At 41.6% G+C, this 17415-nt stretch overlaps 1 protein-coding gene across 12 annotated transcripts in view; it reads right to left on the bottom strand.

Annotated features, from left to right (window-relative positions):
* Window positions 1–17415, bottom strand: part of PLEKHG1 (pleckstrin homology and RhoGEF domain containing G1) — a 241729-nt gene that overhangs the window by 63789 nt on the left and 160525 nt on the right. For all 12 annotated transcript variants that reach the window (XM_077999539.1, XM_077999544.1, XM_077999541.1 and 9 more), the window contains one exon: window positions 7955–8055. In XM_077999539.1, coding sequence (XP_077855665.1) covers window positions 7955–8055 — 101 coding nt within the window. The remainder of the gene's footprint in view (window positions 1–7954; window positions 8056–17415) is intronic.

Below are 17415 nucleotides of genomic sequence, written 5' to 3'. Positions count from 1 at the left end.
ACCAGGACTGCATCGGCATGAGTAATGTGCAACTGCACATGTGCACCAGGATTGCATCAGTGTAATGCGCAACTGCACATGTGCACCAGGACTGAATCAGTGTGGCTAATGTGCAACCCCACATGTGCACTAGGAGTAAGAAATAACTCACAGATTGTGTTTTGTATTCAATGAGTCATCTTGCCTTCAGGATTTGGATGTTTTCTCTTTTCCTTGAGTAATTATTTTAAATATTTTCTCCTTTTTGAGTAGGACTGTTAAAACAATTATAAAATTTCCTACTTGAGCTCAGGTCCCTTAGTTGGGTGGGAAATGAGAGGAAACACTGTTCTCTTTTACAGAATATATCCCATGTGAAGCTTTTCTGACCCCTGATGTGAACTTTGAGGCAGGAATTGTATTATGACCTTGAATCTTCTATTGCTTTACACTGAGAGAGATTCAAGGATGTGGTCCCTCCCCTTCCGGTCTGAGCAGCACTTCCTTTTCCCATTGCCTAATCAGCTGGCATTTTAACCCACTGCATCCACAGAGACACATATGCACGGAAAGAGAAATTACTGCAATAATTTCACTCATACTTTCCAGGCACTGTTCTAGAAAAGTCCAGTTGAAAAAAGTGTGGGCAAAAATATCTCTGCCATTGTGCAGAAGTCAGACATTTTGGTGGTATGAAAATGCACTAAAAAAGAAAATGATTCCACCTTCCTTTGCCTTGCTGTTGTACAAATCCCATGATTTCACTCCCTAAATTACATTGCAAGGGGAAGAAATAGCGTGGCCCAAAGAATTTCTTTTGTCTTTAGACATGTGTTAGTTGCTCTGTAAAGTTCCCCTCAGACAAAATTAATTGCACATTCCTCAGCATTCTCAAAGCATTCTGTTCCTTCCTTGATTATGTGGCTTATTGCCTCTGTTGTACAATGGTGTCATTCATCCTTACACTATTAGACTAGTCCAGGGTTTCATGCAGACTAATGACTCAACATAGGTATACTGAATAAAGAAAAGAGTTGAAGGTAAATGGAAGGTTTTACTCTGATCTCCTGAGGGAAGGAGAGAGCTTAGATGATTTTAATCTCCTAAGAAACAATTGAATGTCTAAAATCAGACATTCAACATGGAGGAATGATCTTTATTTCCTCAGTCTTCATTCTTAAAGAAAGGCTCAAATTACCATTTAGGTAACGTTTCTGTATTCCAAGAGAGGGGTACTTTCTTTTTAAAACTTGGCATTTCTTTTTTGATTTGCAGTAAAACACGTTTTTGGATTTTTGGGGGCTGACTCAAATGAGGAAAGTGGTTTCTTTTGACTAACCCAATTTCCTGACCTTGTGGTTATTTATTCCAGACACCAAACCAGAGACTTAAATTTCTAGGTTATCATAGGGATGGTAAGAGAAACAGATATTTAGGTATCAAAAAGTACACAAAAATAAATTTTCAATTGTATTCCAAAACATTTCATGATGGAAAATTTTGTGAAATAGCAATTTAAATCTAGACATATACCAATACTGACCAAAGATAGGACAAGGAAAGAAATTATATACTATTGTCATTTATGAACATACCTGAAAAAATTATTTTAAAAATATAAATAAATTGGGCTGGGCACAGTAGCTCCCATCCCAGCACTTTGGGAGGCTGAGGTGGGTGGATCAAGGAGTTCGTGACCAACCTGGCCAACACGGTGAAATCCCGTCTCTACAAAAACACAAAAATCAGCTGGGCATGGTGGCATGTGCCTGTAGTCCCAGCTACTTGGGATGCTGAGGCAGGAGAATCACTTAACCCGGGAGATGGAGGCTGCAGTGACCCAAGATCGCGCCACTGCACTCTAGCCTGGATGACAGAGTGAGACTCTGTCTCAAAAAAAATCAAACTAATCAGTGCCTAAATATACAAAACATCGTGACTGGGTAGGTTTATTCTAGTAATGTCACATATGATTCAAATCACATCCCCTATTAATATTTACCACATTATGAATAGAAAGAGTAAAATCATATGCTAACTTTATTAAAGGCATACTAAACATTGAATAAAATTCAATATTCACAATAAAATCTTAGCAAAATAGGAAAAGTGTTTGTCTAAATCCATAGCAAACATCACACTTAAGGGCAAAACATTCCTGCTAATGCCAAAAAGAAGATAAGGATGTCAACATCTGAACAATATTGTATAGGAAGACTTGCCCAAAGCAATAAGACATGAAAAAGACAATAAAGGGTAGAAGAATTGTAAAAGATGACAAAAAAGCTTCCTCGTTTTCAGACATCATTGTCTACATAGAAATACAAGAGATCTATGAACCACTCTTAGAATAGGAAAGTTGAGAAAGTTTGTTACAGTTTTGACATATAAAAATCAAAAGCTTGCTAGATGAGAATAATAGCCAATTTAAACAATAGAAAAAATGTTCTAGTCCAAATAACATCAAAAGCTATAAGCATCTAGGAATAAAGTTTTAAAAGTCACATGTATTAAAAAAACATAAAAGTTACATGTATGAATGTGATGGAGAAATTATAAAACATTAAAGAAAATTTTAAAGGCTTGCTTGAAGACATATGTTTATGGATGGGATGACAGTAATGTAAAGATGTCAATTCTGTTGAAATTAATCTATAAAATTTAATGCAATTTCAATAAAAATCCCAATAGAGGCCGGGTGCGGTGGTTCAAGCCTGTAATCCCAGCACTTTGGGAGGCTGAGACGGGCAGATCACGAGGTCAGGAGATAGAGACCATCCTGGCTAACACGGTAAAACCCCGTCTCTACTAAAAAATACAAAAAAACAAAACAAAAAAAAACTAGCCGGGAGAGGTGGCAGGCACCTGTAGTCCCAGCTACTCAGGAGGCTGAGGCAGGAGAATGGCGTAAACCCAGGAGGTGGAGCTTGCAGTGAGCTGAGATCCGGCCACTGCACTCCAGCCTGGGCGACAGAGTGAGACTCTGTCTCAAAAAAAAAGAAAAAAAAAATCCCAATAGAGTAGTTCAAAGAAATAACAAATTAAAAAAAAAAAATTCCTTGACAGTGCAGAGTCAAGAAAAGCTAAGCCAGTGTTGAAGAAAAGCAACGTATGTGGGCTTGATGATCAAAACAGTGTGGTATGGGACAAGAATGGGCGGCCCAGTGGAAGAGAATACAGACCCACGCATCCATGTAAGTCTTTTTATTTTTATTTTTTGAGATGGAGTCTCACACTGTCACCCAGGCTGGAGTGCAGTGGCAAAATTTTGGCTCACTGCAGCCTCTGCCTCCCAGGCTCAAGCAATTCTCCTGCCTCAGCCTCCTAAGTAGCTGAGACTACAGGCGCTTACCGCCACACCTGGCTAATTTTTGTATTTTTGGTAGAGACAGGGTTTCGCTGTATTAGCCAGGCTGGTCTCAAACTCCTAACCTCAGGTGATCCACCTGCCTTGGCCTCCCAAAATACGGGGATTATAGACGTGAGCCACTGCACCCAACCGAGAGAAGTACTTTTAAAATCAGTGGCTAGCCACATGAAAATAAGAGTTTAGATTTCCTACCATACACCATGCCTCTATCAGTGTTAGGCACATTAAGGACAAACGTGAAAGACAAAATTTTAAGACTTTTAGAAAAAAATAGAGTATATTATGCCCTGAGATTGAAAGGACTTAAAAAAAAAAACACACACACACACACAACATAGAACCTACATACTATAAAAAGTATACTTAGTGTAGTCGAACTTACACATTATACAATTTATTTTCAAATAGACCACAATTAAAGTTAAAAGGCATGTCTCATGGTAGGAGATATTTACATCTCACATAATCTGCAAAGATCACTAGCCAGAATTCATCAAGAACTCCTATATAACAATAAGAAAAAGAAATATCCCAGTAGAACAACGGGCAATGGATATGAGCCAGAAAACTGCAGAAGAAATAAAAATGGCCAACAAGAAAAGATGCTCAATCTTAACGCAATTGGCAAAATGCAGAGATAGATCATCACCAATGGATAATACATAGCAGTTAAATGAACTAGAGCTATAAATCCCAAAAACAATGTTGAGTGAAAATCACCTATAAGTTGACACCATGTATGCCATGTTTGAAATAGGTGCATGTGACTTCTTTTATTTTTTTGAGACAGGGTCTTGCTCTGTTGCCCAGGCTGGAGAGCAGTGGTGTCATCATAGCTCACTGCAGTCTCAAACTCCTGGGCTCAAGTGATCCTCCTGCCTCAGTCTCCTGTGTAGTAGGACCACAGGCATGTGCCAGCATGTCCTGCTAACTTTTTGATTTTTTGTAGAGATGGGATTTCGCCATGTTGCCCAGGCTGGTCTCAAACTCCTTGGCTCAAGCAGTCCTCCCACCTGGGCCTCCCACAGCATGTTACACATTTTAAATAAATACTCGTATATATAGTAATGGCAACAAAACCATGCTTGGGAAGGAAACACCAAGTTTTGGATGGCAGTTCCAGCACGGTTGTGTACTAAGCCAGATTCCACTGGCTTCCCTGAGCCAATTCTGCACATCTCTTCTTAATTCCATGTTCATGATGTTGTGTTAGTAATTTGAAATCTGCTGTGATGGGAGTGTTTATACCACAGAAATCAAAAAACATTATAAATTCCAGATCCTCCCTCCCCTTTCCCCATGCTGGAGAACTGGTTTACCAACACATCAGTGTGCCATTCCTCACGGAGCGGAATGTGACTGGGGAAGGGGATATAACTGGATTCAATATTGTTTATAATGTCTTTATGCTTCAAACAAATTTTAAAGCAAATAAGGCACAAAGAAAGGAGTAATATGACAGACTCCCATGAGCCACGCCTGACTCTCTGACAGAATGTCTTTCTGTGCTTTTCTGTATTTTGGAAATCTTCGCTGAAAAAAGAAACCTAGTCAGTTGAATTTTTCAGGCCAGCATAATACCATTTCTTTATGCTCTCTTTAATTTTAGATTTAAGTCTTGCCTAGTTGGTCACAGTATTATTATATTATTTTGAAAAACTTAGACCTGAACTAACAGAAGCTGAAAGTTATTTCAAGCCCCAACCACAGATTTGCCAGATAGGTGTATCTTTGAAATTGACACACCTATCGATTGGTTGAACCCGGGAGGTGGAGGTTGCAATGAGCCGAGATCGCACCACTGCACTCCAACCTGGGTGATACAGTGAAACTGTGCCTCAGAAAAAAAAAAAAAAAGAGAGGGAAAAGAACAGAGACGTAATTCAGGAATGTAAATCTCAGTCACCACCTAACTTCTGCAGATTGGGGTCCACTGCAAAGATCACTTCTTGCTAACTCGTTTGTTTGTTCGTTCGTTCATTCATTCGAGATGGAGTCTCACTCTGTCATCCAGGCTGGAGTGCAGTGGCATGATCTTGGCTCACTGCAACCTCCAACTCGTGGTTCAAGTGATTGTCCTGCTTCAGCCTCCCAAGTAGCTGGGATTACAGGCATGTGCCACAATGCCCGGCTGATTTTTTTTGTATTTTTAGTAGAGATAGGGTTTTGCCATGCTGGCCAGCCTGTGATCTGCCCACCTCGGCCTCCCAAAGTGCTGGGATTACAGGTGTAAACTACCATGTCCGGCCTCATTCTTATCTTTCTTTAAATTAGGAGACACATACAGATTTAAACTCCAGGGATTGGGAGTCCCTCCTGGAGTAAGCCACACTTCATGAACCAGAGAAGCAAGGCTCCACTCTGGCAAGAGGGCACGTGGCTGAATGCCTGGGGTTTGGAGTCAGAGAGGCTCAGATAATGCATATGAAATGAAAATGCATCTAAAGCTCTACGGCCTCTGGTATGGAGCAAGCACTCTATAAATATGCCTTACCATCAACTCACAGCCAAACCACAGAAGACCTAGGCCAGGGGCCTCCCAGGATCTAGCCCTCTTGCTTCCTTCTGGGTTACAGGGCCAGCAGTGGGCTCTGGAAGGAGAAACTATGCAGGGGCTCACAGGATTTTATCATCAGTGATTGCACAATGAGGGCTGGCTTTCACACCAGCACGTTACTAATGAACATGTAGACTCTGGATTCTCCAATTCAGTTTCCTCGCCCTCTCTCTATTTTCTTTTTATTTTGTTTATTTTATCTAGACTGTGTATCTCAACCATGGCTGCACATGAAGACCTTTGAAAAATTCTGATGTTCTGGTCCCACCAACAAGTCAGAATTTCTGAAGGTAGGATCCAGTTTCCCAGGTGATTCCAGTGGGTAGCCCAGGTTGAGAAATACTGATGCAAAATACACAAACTGTTTTTCAAAGTCTGCGTCAAATGAAAACAGTTCTGTGGTAACATTGACACTTGCTACAACCTAGGCTTTCAGAATTAAAGGATAAGCATTTCAAGTCAAGCAACCTGTCTCCCAGAGGTCAGGCTTGTGCTAGGTGTTGGGATTCAAGGGTGGCAAAGGAGATCCTGCCCTCAAGGAGCTCACATTTACCAACTATAGTAAGCCAAGATGGGTAGGCCTGAGCTTGCGTTTATAGCTGAGTCATAAAATGACAGGACATTGCAGAACTTTATAATGGGATTTCACTATCGCAAAATCAAGAACATCATGGGCTTATATTTTGGTACTTCCTTTGTGCTGGCACTGTAGGTTTATCAGTTCACGGGAGCTTCACCGTAACCATATGAGGGAGATTTTCCTATTATTTCCATTCCTTCCCTCAATACAAGTTTGGATGCCTCCTATGGGCCAGGCACCATTTTAGACACTTAGACAGTAACAAAACAGACTCCTGTCCTTGTGGAGTAAGTGTTTTGTGAGTCAGGGTGGAGAGGAAAGAAACAACAGGCATAGTATAAAAGTTGATCATATAGTATGTTAGAAATTGAGGAGTGCCATGAGGAAAAGGATAAGTGGAGAAGGTAAGGTATGTGTGGATACTCAGGGAGCCTCAGCGAGAAGAAGGAGTTGAGTAAACACCTGACATACAGGGGTTAATTTCATTCCCTTTAAAGATTCACCCAACACATACAGAGGGCTTTGCTGGGATGCAAACTCACGTATGTTGTACACTAGCTTCTGTGCTCTTAATCAGACTACTAACTGTGTCTTTCCCTTTTTTTTTTTTTTTTTTTTTTTTGAGATGGAGTCTTGCTCTGTCACCCTGGCTGGACAGACAGCAGTGGTGCAATCTTGGCTCACTGCAACTTCCACCTCCTGGGTTCAAGCAATTCTCTTGTCTCAGCCTCCCGAGTAGCTGGGATTACAGGTGCGCACCACCATACCTGGCTAATTTTTATATTTTTAGTAGACATGGGGTTTCACCATATTGGCCAGGCTGGTCTCGAACTCCTAACCTCAAGTGATCTGTCCACCTTGGCCTACCAAACTGCTGGGATTACAGGTGTCAGCCACCATGTCTGGCCCTAAGTTTTCTTTCAAGCTGCATTAATAAAATAACTTATTTATTCACTCTCTGTCTTGTTTACTATTTTAATTTTCTAGCCCAGTGTCTGCTACATACTTACATTTTTAATTAAACTGATTATTTGAAATTATCAATTCAATTGCATTAGTATGTTATGACTTGAAGTATGTATTGTATGTTTACTGTGTCCAGCCCACTCCCCAGGTAGAAGAAAAGTTATAGAAAATCCAGTGTAGCTGGGATCCTGGAGACTAAGCAAGTACATATTCTTGGATGTCCTGTTCATGTCGTATTGTGGAAGAAAAGATGTCATTGCCCCGCCAGGGCAAATAGGTTTCTTCTCTGAGCCAGGAGGATGGAGAGCGAGAGAATATGGAATACATGTGAGACTCATAAGGAAATAAGGATACTTCTAAGTAGAAAGCTTCATGACATAATAGCCCACAAAAATGTATGAAGCTGAGTCAGGGCTTACAGGTAAAGTTTCTCAGGCTGCATTCATTTGAGAAATGTTCATAATGTTCCTATGGGAGAACGATCTTTTGAATATTAACTTACCTATTGAAGTGGTAGATATCCTGTATGTTTCCAAAAAGGGCTGATCTTTCTTCAGTCCCCAGGGGAAGTTTTGTTTGGTCCCTGATGCAGTCAAGGTAATCCTGTGAGATCAATGAGAAGGATGCCTTAAACACTCCTGTCCTTTCCAAGTCACCTTTAATTATGCCCAGTGAATCTTTCATATCTGTTTCAAGTAATTATCATACTATTATGCTCATTAACTCAGAATACACAGTTGCTCTCTTATTACTGGCCCTAATACTCACCTATTTATAGAACGAAGAGTTTTAGCAAAGAGAAAGAGTATGGTATACATTCTATCTACCCCCTAAATATATTAGAGCTTCCCTAGATGGGGCTACAGGGGACCACAGTGCCCATAACGTCAGTTTTGCTATAACCACATCGTCCACTGTTTCTTTGACTGATAGGTATGATAAAAACATGCTCTAAAATTCATATAGTGAAAAGCCAGAAATAAAAATTCTGAACTGACAGAATTGTTTTAAACATAACCTTTAAGTCACAAAACTATCTGTTGTCAAACTATAGAAGCAAATTCTTTTTCAAATACCAACTTATTTTTTTTAAGTGAAAAAAATAAGCATATAACTTACTTATGCTCTCTACTATGCTGTAATGAGCCATGAAAAACTCTCAATTGATTTTGTATGTTTTAACATAGAAACAGCTCCCAGGCAGATCTGCTGTGGATTCAGACCCACAGTGGGTTAAACTGACATGGCTTAGAAGAGATTTGAACTGCTGAGAAAGATGAAGGCTGCTTTCTGCCCCGTGTGTGCTAAAGAGTTCATAACTGAGTGTTCCCCTTTCCCTAGCAAGACTTGAAAAAGGATTCTGTAGGAGGCAGGAACACAATAAAGAAAAAAGTGAAAACAGCTGAAATAACGTAAAATAAAAAATAAATACAGTCCTTGCCCTAGGCTGAACGATGAAGTATGGCTCCCTCCCAAATGCAACATGGCAATCTGCGGCATTTAGAGGAAGTAACTCTGTGAAAAGTCAAGCAGACCATGAAAATCCCAGCACCAGAGCTGCATTCCAATGTCCAATAGCAAACACTGTTGTGTTTAGATGCAGCTAGAGAAAGGAGAAGCTGAAATATAAGAACCATTAGATAATTGTTTCTTATACCTTTTATTAATCCACCTTCATTCTCTCATGTTCTTTAGGTTCCTCCAATGCAAAATAGGCAGGGCTTTCATCATTAACTTTCTCAAACAGCACATTTCACAGTTTGCATCAAATTAGGTTTCATTCTAGTTCTTTCATACTAAAATCACTGTTATGCATAAACCAATGTTCATAAACTTTTTTTCAAAACAAGCTCTGTGGTAACAACTTTTCTTCTTAAGAAAGTAGTCACCGGCCGGGCGCGGTGGCTCAAGCCTGTAATCCCAGCACTTTGGGAGGCCGAGATGGGCGGATCACGAGGTCAGGAGATCGAGACCATCCTGGCGAATACGGTGAAACCCCGTCTGTACTAAAAAATACAAAAATCTAGCCAGGCGTGGTGGCGGGCGGGCGCCTGTAGTCCCAGCTACTCGGGAGGCTGAGGCAGGAGAATGGCGTAAACCCGGGAGGCGGAGCTTGCAGTGAGCTGAGATCTGGCCACTGCACTCCAGCCTGGGCGACAGAGCGAGAGCAAGACTCTGTCTCAAAAAAAAAAAAAAAAAAAAAAAAAAGAAAGTAGTCACCTCAATAATAAAGTAGATTCAAAAGATTTAAAAGTAGTTGGCATTAAAATCCCCAAATAGCTTGGCCTATTCTCCTTACTGTTTTTTTGTTTTTGTTTTTGAGACGGAATCTCGCTCTGTTGCCAGGCTGGAGTGCAGTGGCACAATCTTGGCTCACTGCAACCTCTGCCTCCTGGGTTCGAGCAATTCTCCTGCCTCAGCCTCCCAAGTAGCTGGCACTACAGGCGTGCACCACCACACCCGGCTAATTTTTGTGTTTTTGATAGTGACAGAGTTTCACCTTGTTGGCCAGGATGGTCTCGATCTCTTGACCTCTTGATCCACCCACCTCAGCCTCCCAAAGTGCTGGGATTTACAGGCATGAGCCACCACGCCTGGCCCTCTCCTTACTGTTATAAATGGAACAATCATAAGAGCTTGAGTACCTGCATAGGACAGGCCCAAAAAAGACCCAAAAAGAAAAACAAATGGAGGCCAGAATTGAAAGAATGGTACATTTTGAACAACATATAAACCCTACACTCCCTCAAAATAAATATATTCATCGATATTTCTGTTAAATTACATATGGTCCAAAAGGAGGGACTAATACTCAATGTGCAGTGACTGTTTGTATTTAATAGCAGCTTAAGAGTTTGCTGGACATTTTGGAGGGCATATTGTACACAAAATTAAGAAGGTAAAACAGAAGGATGTAGATAGGCATGAGCCACACCAGCATGGCAGGATGAGGGGCCGGGCAGAGGTGGCGGATGCAAGCCACATTCACCTGGCTGAATTCAGAGGCTCCGCAGTGGGGCTTAAAGAGAGAATGAACAATCCTTTCTCTTACTTCAAGTGTTAAGCTTGCTCATTTGCAGAAACCTGATACTAAATTCTTCATGTGAGAGAAAGATTGAGTTAAGGGGCTTAAAGAATTTCATCTGGGGTTACAGACAAAGAACCGTGGCCTGCATCCAACAACCGATGGCCCATCGCCAGCTCAAAGAGTTTCAAAAACCTCAGAGTCCATGACAGAGAAACTAAATTTTAAAAGTTGCTTGTCTTCAGAAATTATTGAGAAAACAGATCATGAGGAGTCCACATTTTTGTAGATGACTCTAGAAAACAGATCAAAGTTGTATGGTCATAACTAGTTCCCCCCACTGATCATAAGCACATCTTTTAAATATAATACTTTAACCCTAGACTAGTTCCTGAAAACTATGGCAGCATGCCCTGTATTCACAGCTGTAATCATCTGTAGCCAAAATGAGTGGTTTGAAGCTTGGTGATAATAATAGTTCATTCTGCGCCCGAAATGACAGAGTAAGGACACCAACGAAATTTATTAGAGCCTGTCATGCTGCTTATTAATTTTATTGGCTTGATGTCAGCACCTATGGCTACCCTACTGTTAACAACTATGAAGGATCAATTTAAAACTTTTGTACTGAAAACAATTATTCTCCAAGAGGATCAAAGAATTTACTTTGGTGAGGGAAGGAGCAGAGAGTACACACAAAAAAGGGCTTTTCACCATTTGAATGATTTTCTGTGATCTAAAATTTCTCCTATTTATTTTCTGATCAGTTTATGTCCTTAAGATCTCTATCATTATAAGATTTGCACCCGAGCATCCTCCTCTAACTTTTTCATTCCTTGTAATATCTGTTATTGAAAATATCCAAGTAGATATCCAAGTAGATCTGACTTGGTCCTATTCAAAGTATGGGAAGTGGGCAGGAGCCAATTTGCAAACTGTTTGCTGCTGATCTAGGAGATAAGTACAGACATCAAGTAAGCATGCAGAAACTTTTTACAGTAGTTTACAGAATGATTTAATATCAACCTAATAATAAATTTGTGCTTGTACTTTGTACATCTTATTCTTCTTCTAACTTTTCTGGTATTCTGTTTTAAATTGTATTTTGCAAAAGAATCAGTGTGTGATCGATGGAAAGAAAACACACACACTTGCCCCTCACCATGAATAGTTTGAGAAGCTCTGATCTATATAACCATTCAGCAGGGACATGATATAGAAAGAAGAACTGAGACAGAAGGCAAATTCAGCACCCTTGGGAGTTTACCTTATTTCCATGAGATGCCCAGAAATAGGTTAGTTTATGGCTCCTCCACTTCCCTTCTTCCTCTGATATCACATTACAGTTTTTTGTTTTGTTTTGTTTTGTTTTGTTTTGAGATGGAGTCTTGCTCTGTCGCCCAAGCTGGAATGCAGTGGCACAATCTTGGCTCGCTACGCCCTCCACCTCCCAAGTTCAAGCTATTCTCCTGCCTCAGCCCCCTCGAGTAGTTGGGATTACAGGCATGCGCCATCACGTCCAGCTAATTTTTGTATTTTTAGTAGAGAGAGGGTTTTGCCATGTGGGCTAGGCTGGTCTCAAACTCCCGACCTCAGGTGATCCACCTGCCTTGGCCTCCCAAAGTGCTGAGATTACAGGTGTGGGCCACCACACCCGGCCCTCAGAAATAATCTTTTTTCATTTCTCCAACCCCTCTACCTTTTCTAGAAAGTACTCTGTTTATCCAAAAACTTGCCTTTCAAATTTCACGTATTACATTGGGATGCCTCTGAAACTAGAATAACTTACATGTGTATAGTAATTTACAGCTTAAAAGCACATTAACATTCATTTATACAAACCTTCCTCCCATCTTTTTATTTTGAGAATGTAAGAATGTGTGCCAAGTGCTGTTTTACAAGTTAGGAATTAAAAAAAAAAATGAATAAAACACGATCCCTTCCCCCAGCAAGCTCCCTGTCTAGCTGAAGAGCCAAGTGTAAACAAATAAATAGAATACAGCGTTTTGGCAGCAAGACTGATAAATATTCAGTTCACAAGAGAGGGCAGGAAAGGCAGAAGTGGTCAGTTCCAGGGAAGGGAGAGGCTTCATAGGGAAGGTGAGGGTGGAGCTGAATCTTGAAGGATGAAGTTTCAATACAGTGAAAGGAGGAAGGAGACAACATCCAGGAGGCCAGAAATGGGTAAACAAAGGCACAGGGTAACAAAAAGGGCACTAAAAGGAGTTGAAAAGGGCTAGATTTCAGGCCATCCAGATGTCAGGGCTGAGACCAGCTGGACAGAGCGGGGCGTGTGCCTGAACACACAGACCCCTGAGAGTGGTCCTGCACTGCTAGATGAGGCTAAATGGGGGCCGGGAAAGGTCACGCAGAATCTTCCATGCTACATAGCTGGTGGTAACCACTGAAGGGCGTGGTGAGATTAAAGATGGTTTCATCATCAATAAAGAAAACAGGGCCAGGTGCAGTGGCTCATGCCTGTAATCTCAGCACTTTGCGAGGCAAAGGCAGGTGGATCACCTGAGGTCAGGAGTTCAAGACCAGCCTGGGCAACATGGTGAAACTCCATCTCTACTAAAAATACAAAATTTAGCGGGGCTGGTGGCAGGCACCTGTAATCTCAGCTACTCGGGAGGCTGAGGCAGGAGAACCACTTGAACCCGGGAGGCAAAGGTTGCAGCGAGATGAGATTGTACCATTGCACTCCAGCCTGGGCAACGAGAGCTAAACTCTGTCTAAAAAAAAAAAAAAAAAAAAAAAAGAAAGAAAGGAAAAGAAAATAGGGGAGAAGCTATAAAGCTGCTGGGGAGGCTGGTTAGGTGATGCGTGCAGCAGCACATGTGTGCGCAGACCAACTCCTAACCCTGGGTCAGGTGGACAGGAGAGGTATTTAATGGGATGTGGAGAATAAGAGAAAGGAGGGAGTCCAGGGTGACAGCACGGTTGAAGTGACTAATCAGCCATGTGGGCTTTCAGTGGAAGGAAGTCTGGGGCTCCTCTCTCCCCATCACTTCACACCCTAAGGAGGAAGCTGCTGTTTCTCCAGCTCCCAGGAAGGATGCTTTCTCATCCACTGTGGCATGAGTGAGTTAAAGTCAATGAGTACATGGGGACACATCTGTCTCCTCTTCCTTTTGGCTGTAGCATGGAGACAGCGGGGCTGCTTCCTCCGGGGAGAAGGACCCATTGGTTTCTGTTCTCTGATTTTCCTTCCTAGGTGGCCGGTGAGGTAAAACCAAGCCAGGGCCAGCTCCAGCAGGCCCCATCTGCAGAGGCCTGGGCAGGGCTATTCCAAGGTTTGGTACCCCCCGGACTGGACTTCTTCAAGCCAAGATGAAATGTTGAAAGGCATCTCTGGGGGTTTGTGGTGAAAGGAGACAGTTCTACTTTTGGCCTAGTTAATCCAGATCGTAGATTTCCATGTGCTCAGACTGGCTCGTTTTGTTCTTGCTAGGGCCCAAGCTCTAAGAAGAAATAGGGGTTTGATTTTCCAGCCACTGTCTTTTGCACAAAGAGTGCCCTTTCAGAACATCGTGACTGATAAGACATTGGTTCAGGGCCGGGCGCGGTGGCTCACGCCTGTAATCTCCACATTTTGGGAGGCTGAGGCAGGTGGATCACCTGAAGTCAGGAGTTCTAGACCAGCCTGGCCCAGCATAGTGAAACTCCATCTCTACTAAAAATACAAAAATATTAGCTAAGTGTGGTGGTCGGCAGCTGTAATCCCAGCGACTTGGGGAGGTTGCGGCAGGGGAGTTGCTTGAACCCAGGATGCAGAGGCTGCAGTGAGTTGAGATTGCACCATTGCACTCCAGCTTGGGCAGCAAGAACAAAACTCCGTCTCAAAAAAAAAAAAAAAAAAAAGAAAGCAAAGAAAAAAAAAAAAAAAAGAAATGATGAGGATATGAGCTTTATCCCTCTTGTAGGTGCCCAAAGGAGAATGAGGGAGAAAAACATGTAAAAGAAGTTCAGAGTTTGACTATTTAAGTGCTATAAGAATTATTTACAAAGTACTGTGAGAGTACAGAAGAACACATTCCAAATGAAAGAAGCCCTTTATCTTTCTTCCAAATAAGCCACTGAACAGGGTATAGTAAAATGTCCTGCGGTAGCCTATAGATAAAAGAATCAGAAGTCCAACCTTCCAGTGAATCTCTTTTCTTTCCCTGTGCACATCTAGGGAGGAGGAAGGTACAGCCAAAGAAACGGGATCTGGGGAATCGTGGTCTCTGGCCACTGCATTAGGCTGGATACAAAAAAGCTCTTACTGTGGGGACAGTGTTTTCCCTGGGTCCATACAGTCTAGACCCCACACCACAGAGAAATGTACTGAAAATCCAATGTAGAAGGAATGGGACACAATCTTTCTGGCAATAGCTTTGGGCAGGGGGAAGGAAAGGGAAGAAAGAAAAAGAGAGGGTTGGGCCAGGAGCAGTGGCTCATGCCTGTAATCCCAGCACTTTGGGAGGCCTAGGCAGGCAGGTTACCAGAGGTCAGGAGCTCGAGACCAGCCTGGCCAACATGGTGAAACCCTGTCTCTACTAAAAATACAAAAAAAAAAAAAAAAAAAAAGAAAGAAAGAAAGAAAAAAAAATTAGCCAGGCGCAGTGGCGGGCACCTGTAATCCCAGCTACTTGGGAGACTGAGGCAGGAGAATTGCTTGAACCCAGGAGGCAGAGGTTGAAGTAAGCTGAGATTGTGCCACTGCACTCCAGCCTGGATGACAGAGTGAGACTCCAAAAAAAAGAAAAAAAAAAAAAAGGAAAAAGAGAAAGAGAGGGGAAGACAAAGCGGGAAGAAAGATATGATATAGAGGCTGATCTCAATGTGTGGAACTCTGTTAATGGCTCTGAGATGTCTGAGTAAAAGAATAAAAAATTGGGTGGTTTCAGCCTCATTTACCATCTACAATACTTGCAGTACATAAACCATTGGTAAAAAATGTCAGGAATGGCTTCTTGTTAAGCTGTGACAGATGATACAGGCGCCTATTCAGTCCCCTCTATTGTTTTCCTACTTCCTCCTGAAAGGGGGTGAGCTGGGAGCTTTCTCGTAGTGAGGCGAGGGCCAGCCAGGCCTAGGAAGGGGCAGGAGGTAGCAGCTCTCCCCAGAAAAAGAAACTTGGAACAGGAATTCTGTCAAAAAATAGAAATGATGAGTAGAAAGAGAAATACATCTTTGCTTGAAGACAATTAGGAATATTTGTTTGGTTTTCCCCTAAAGACTTTAAGCAAAAACACATTTATGAACAAGATATTTAGAAATAGAATTAGTATTAATACGTTAAAGTTCTTAAAACAACTGGACGCCCATCTTTTCCTACACTCTGACAATCATTACTGAAATCAATTGTCTTAGGCTCACCCCTGCATCCCAGCACTTTGGGAGGCTGAGGCAGGTGGATCACCTGAGGTCAGGAGTTCGAGACCAGCATGAAATCCTGTCTCTACAAAAATACAAAAATTAGCTGGGCGTGGTGGCACACACCTGTAATACCAGCTACTTGGGAGGTTGAGGCAGGACAATCGCTTGAACCTGGGAGGTGGAGGTTGTAGTGGGCCGAGATTGCACCACTGCACTCCAGCCTGGGCAGATCACAAGGTCAAGTGATCGAGACCATCCTGGCCAACACGGTGAAACCTCGTCTCTACTAAAAATACAAAAATTTGCTGGGCTTGGTGGCACGTCCCTGTAGTGCCAGCTACTTGGGAGGCTGAGGCAGGAGAATCGCTTGAACCCAGGAGGTGGAGGTTGCAGTGAGCTGAGATCATGCCACTGCCCTCCAGCCTGGGCAACAGAGTGAGACTCCATCTCAAAGAAAAAAAGAAAGAAAGAAAAAGAAAAAAATCAATTGTCTTTATTTACTTCAGAGTGATGTCATTTATTGACTTCATGTGGATGTGTATAAATGTGGTGAAACCTAAAAAAGTCATAATAATGGAAAAGCAATTTGGTATAAATATAACACTAAAATTAGTTCCTTATATTACCTTTTGGTATAACAGTTAGAAAAGTCCTTAAAAGAGGCCTTTTTACGGTAATAATGTAGCAGAAAAACTTAATTTTCTGTTGCCTTGTTAAATATTTATTTTCGAAATTGCACAGTTTCCAAATTACATTGACAATATTCTCATATGCCAAAGTGCTTCTAAAACAGAGAGAGGTAGACAGATGGCCATGATGAAGTCCTGTTGCATACTGAAATATCTTTCCAGACCTATTTGCAACCTCCTATTACTGTTTTTTCTATAGTGTAAATCCTATCATTATTTGTAGCTACCAAAAAAAAAAACAAAACAAAACAAAACAAAAAAAAACGCAAAGCATTTCTGAAATAATCTATCTGCTTTTGAATGCATGTAAATACAGTCTTTGAAGACTTTGTATTTTAAAGTCTTCAAAATGGGCCAACACCCCGTTTACCAGAATCCCCTGGAGTAAAGCCCAGTATGAGGCTGCAGTAGGCACTCACTAGACAGAGATTTGAAGTGAGTTTATTAACCACTTTTTTGAGAATGATCCCCCCAGATGACTTCCTTTCCTACAACTCTGTTTTCCTTGTCATCAGGTTAACTTTACACAGCTTTTTGTTTCTTTTTTAAATTGCCTTTTTACTCTCCAGGTCCCAGGCCAGGTAAGGAAGCAGACAGACACAATTAGACATGGCTCTAATCCTTAAAGTGGAAAATGGGAATGGCTGGTGAGGTGGTGGAGGGATGCAATGTCTTGGCAACACTTTAAGCATCTGAAAATAAGAAACTGATTCATCTTAATTATAATCAGAGGACTACTGGTGTAATTTGAAACATGGTGATTAAGGAAAATTAAGTAAAGCCCAAAGGGTTTTTAATATGGGGAAAAAAATCAGTAAAATAAATGTACATTATTACATAATCTGAATTTTAACTCCTCACTGCTATTTATCATTATTGGTTTTT

This window comes from Macaca mulatta, chromosome 4 (assembly GCF_049350105.2).
Source record: "Macaca mulatta isolate MMU2019108-1 chromosome 4, T2T-MMU8v2.0, whole genome shotgun sequence".
NCBI classification, from domain to species: domain Eukaryota; kingdom Metazoa; phylum Chordata; class Mammalia; order Primates; family Cercopithecidae; genus Macaca; species Macaca mulatta.
Note: the sequence above shows the minus strand (reverse complement) of the source record. Positions and strands in the feature narration are given on the sequence as shown.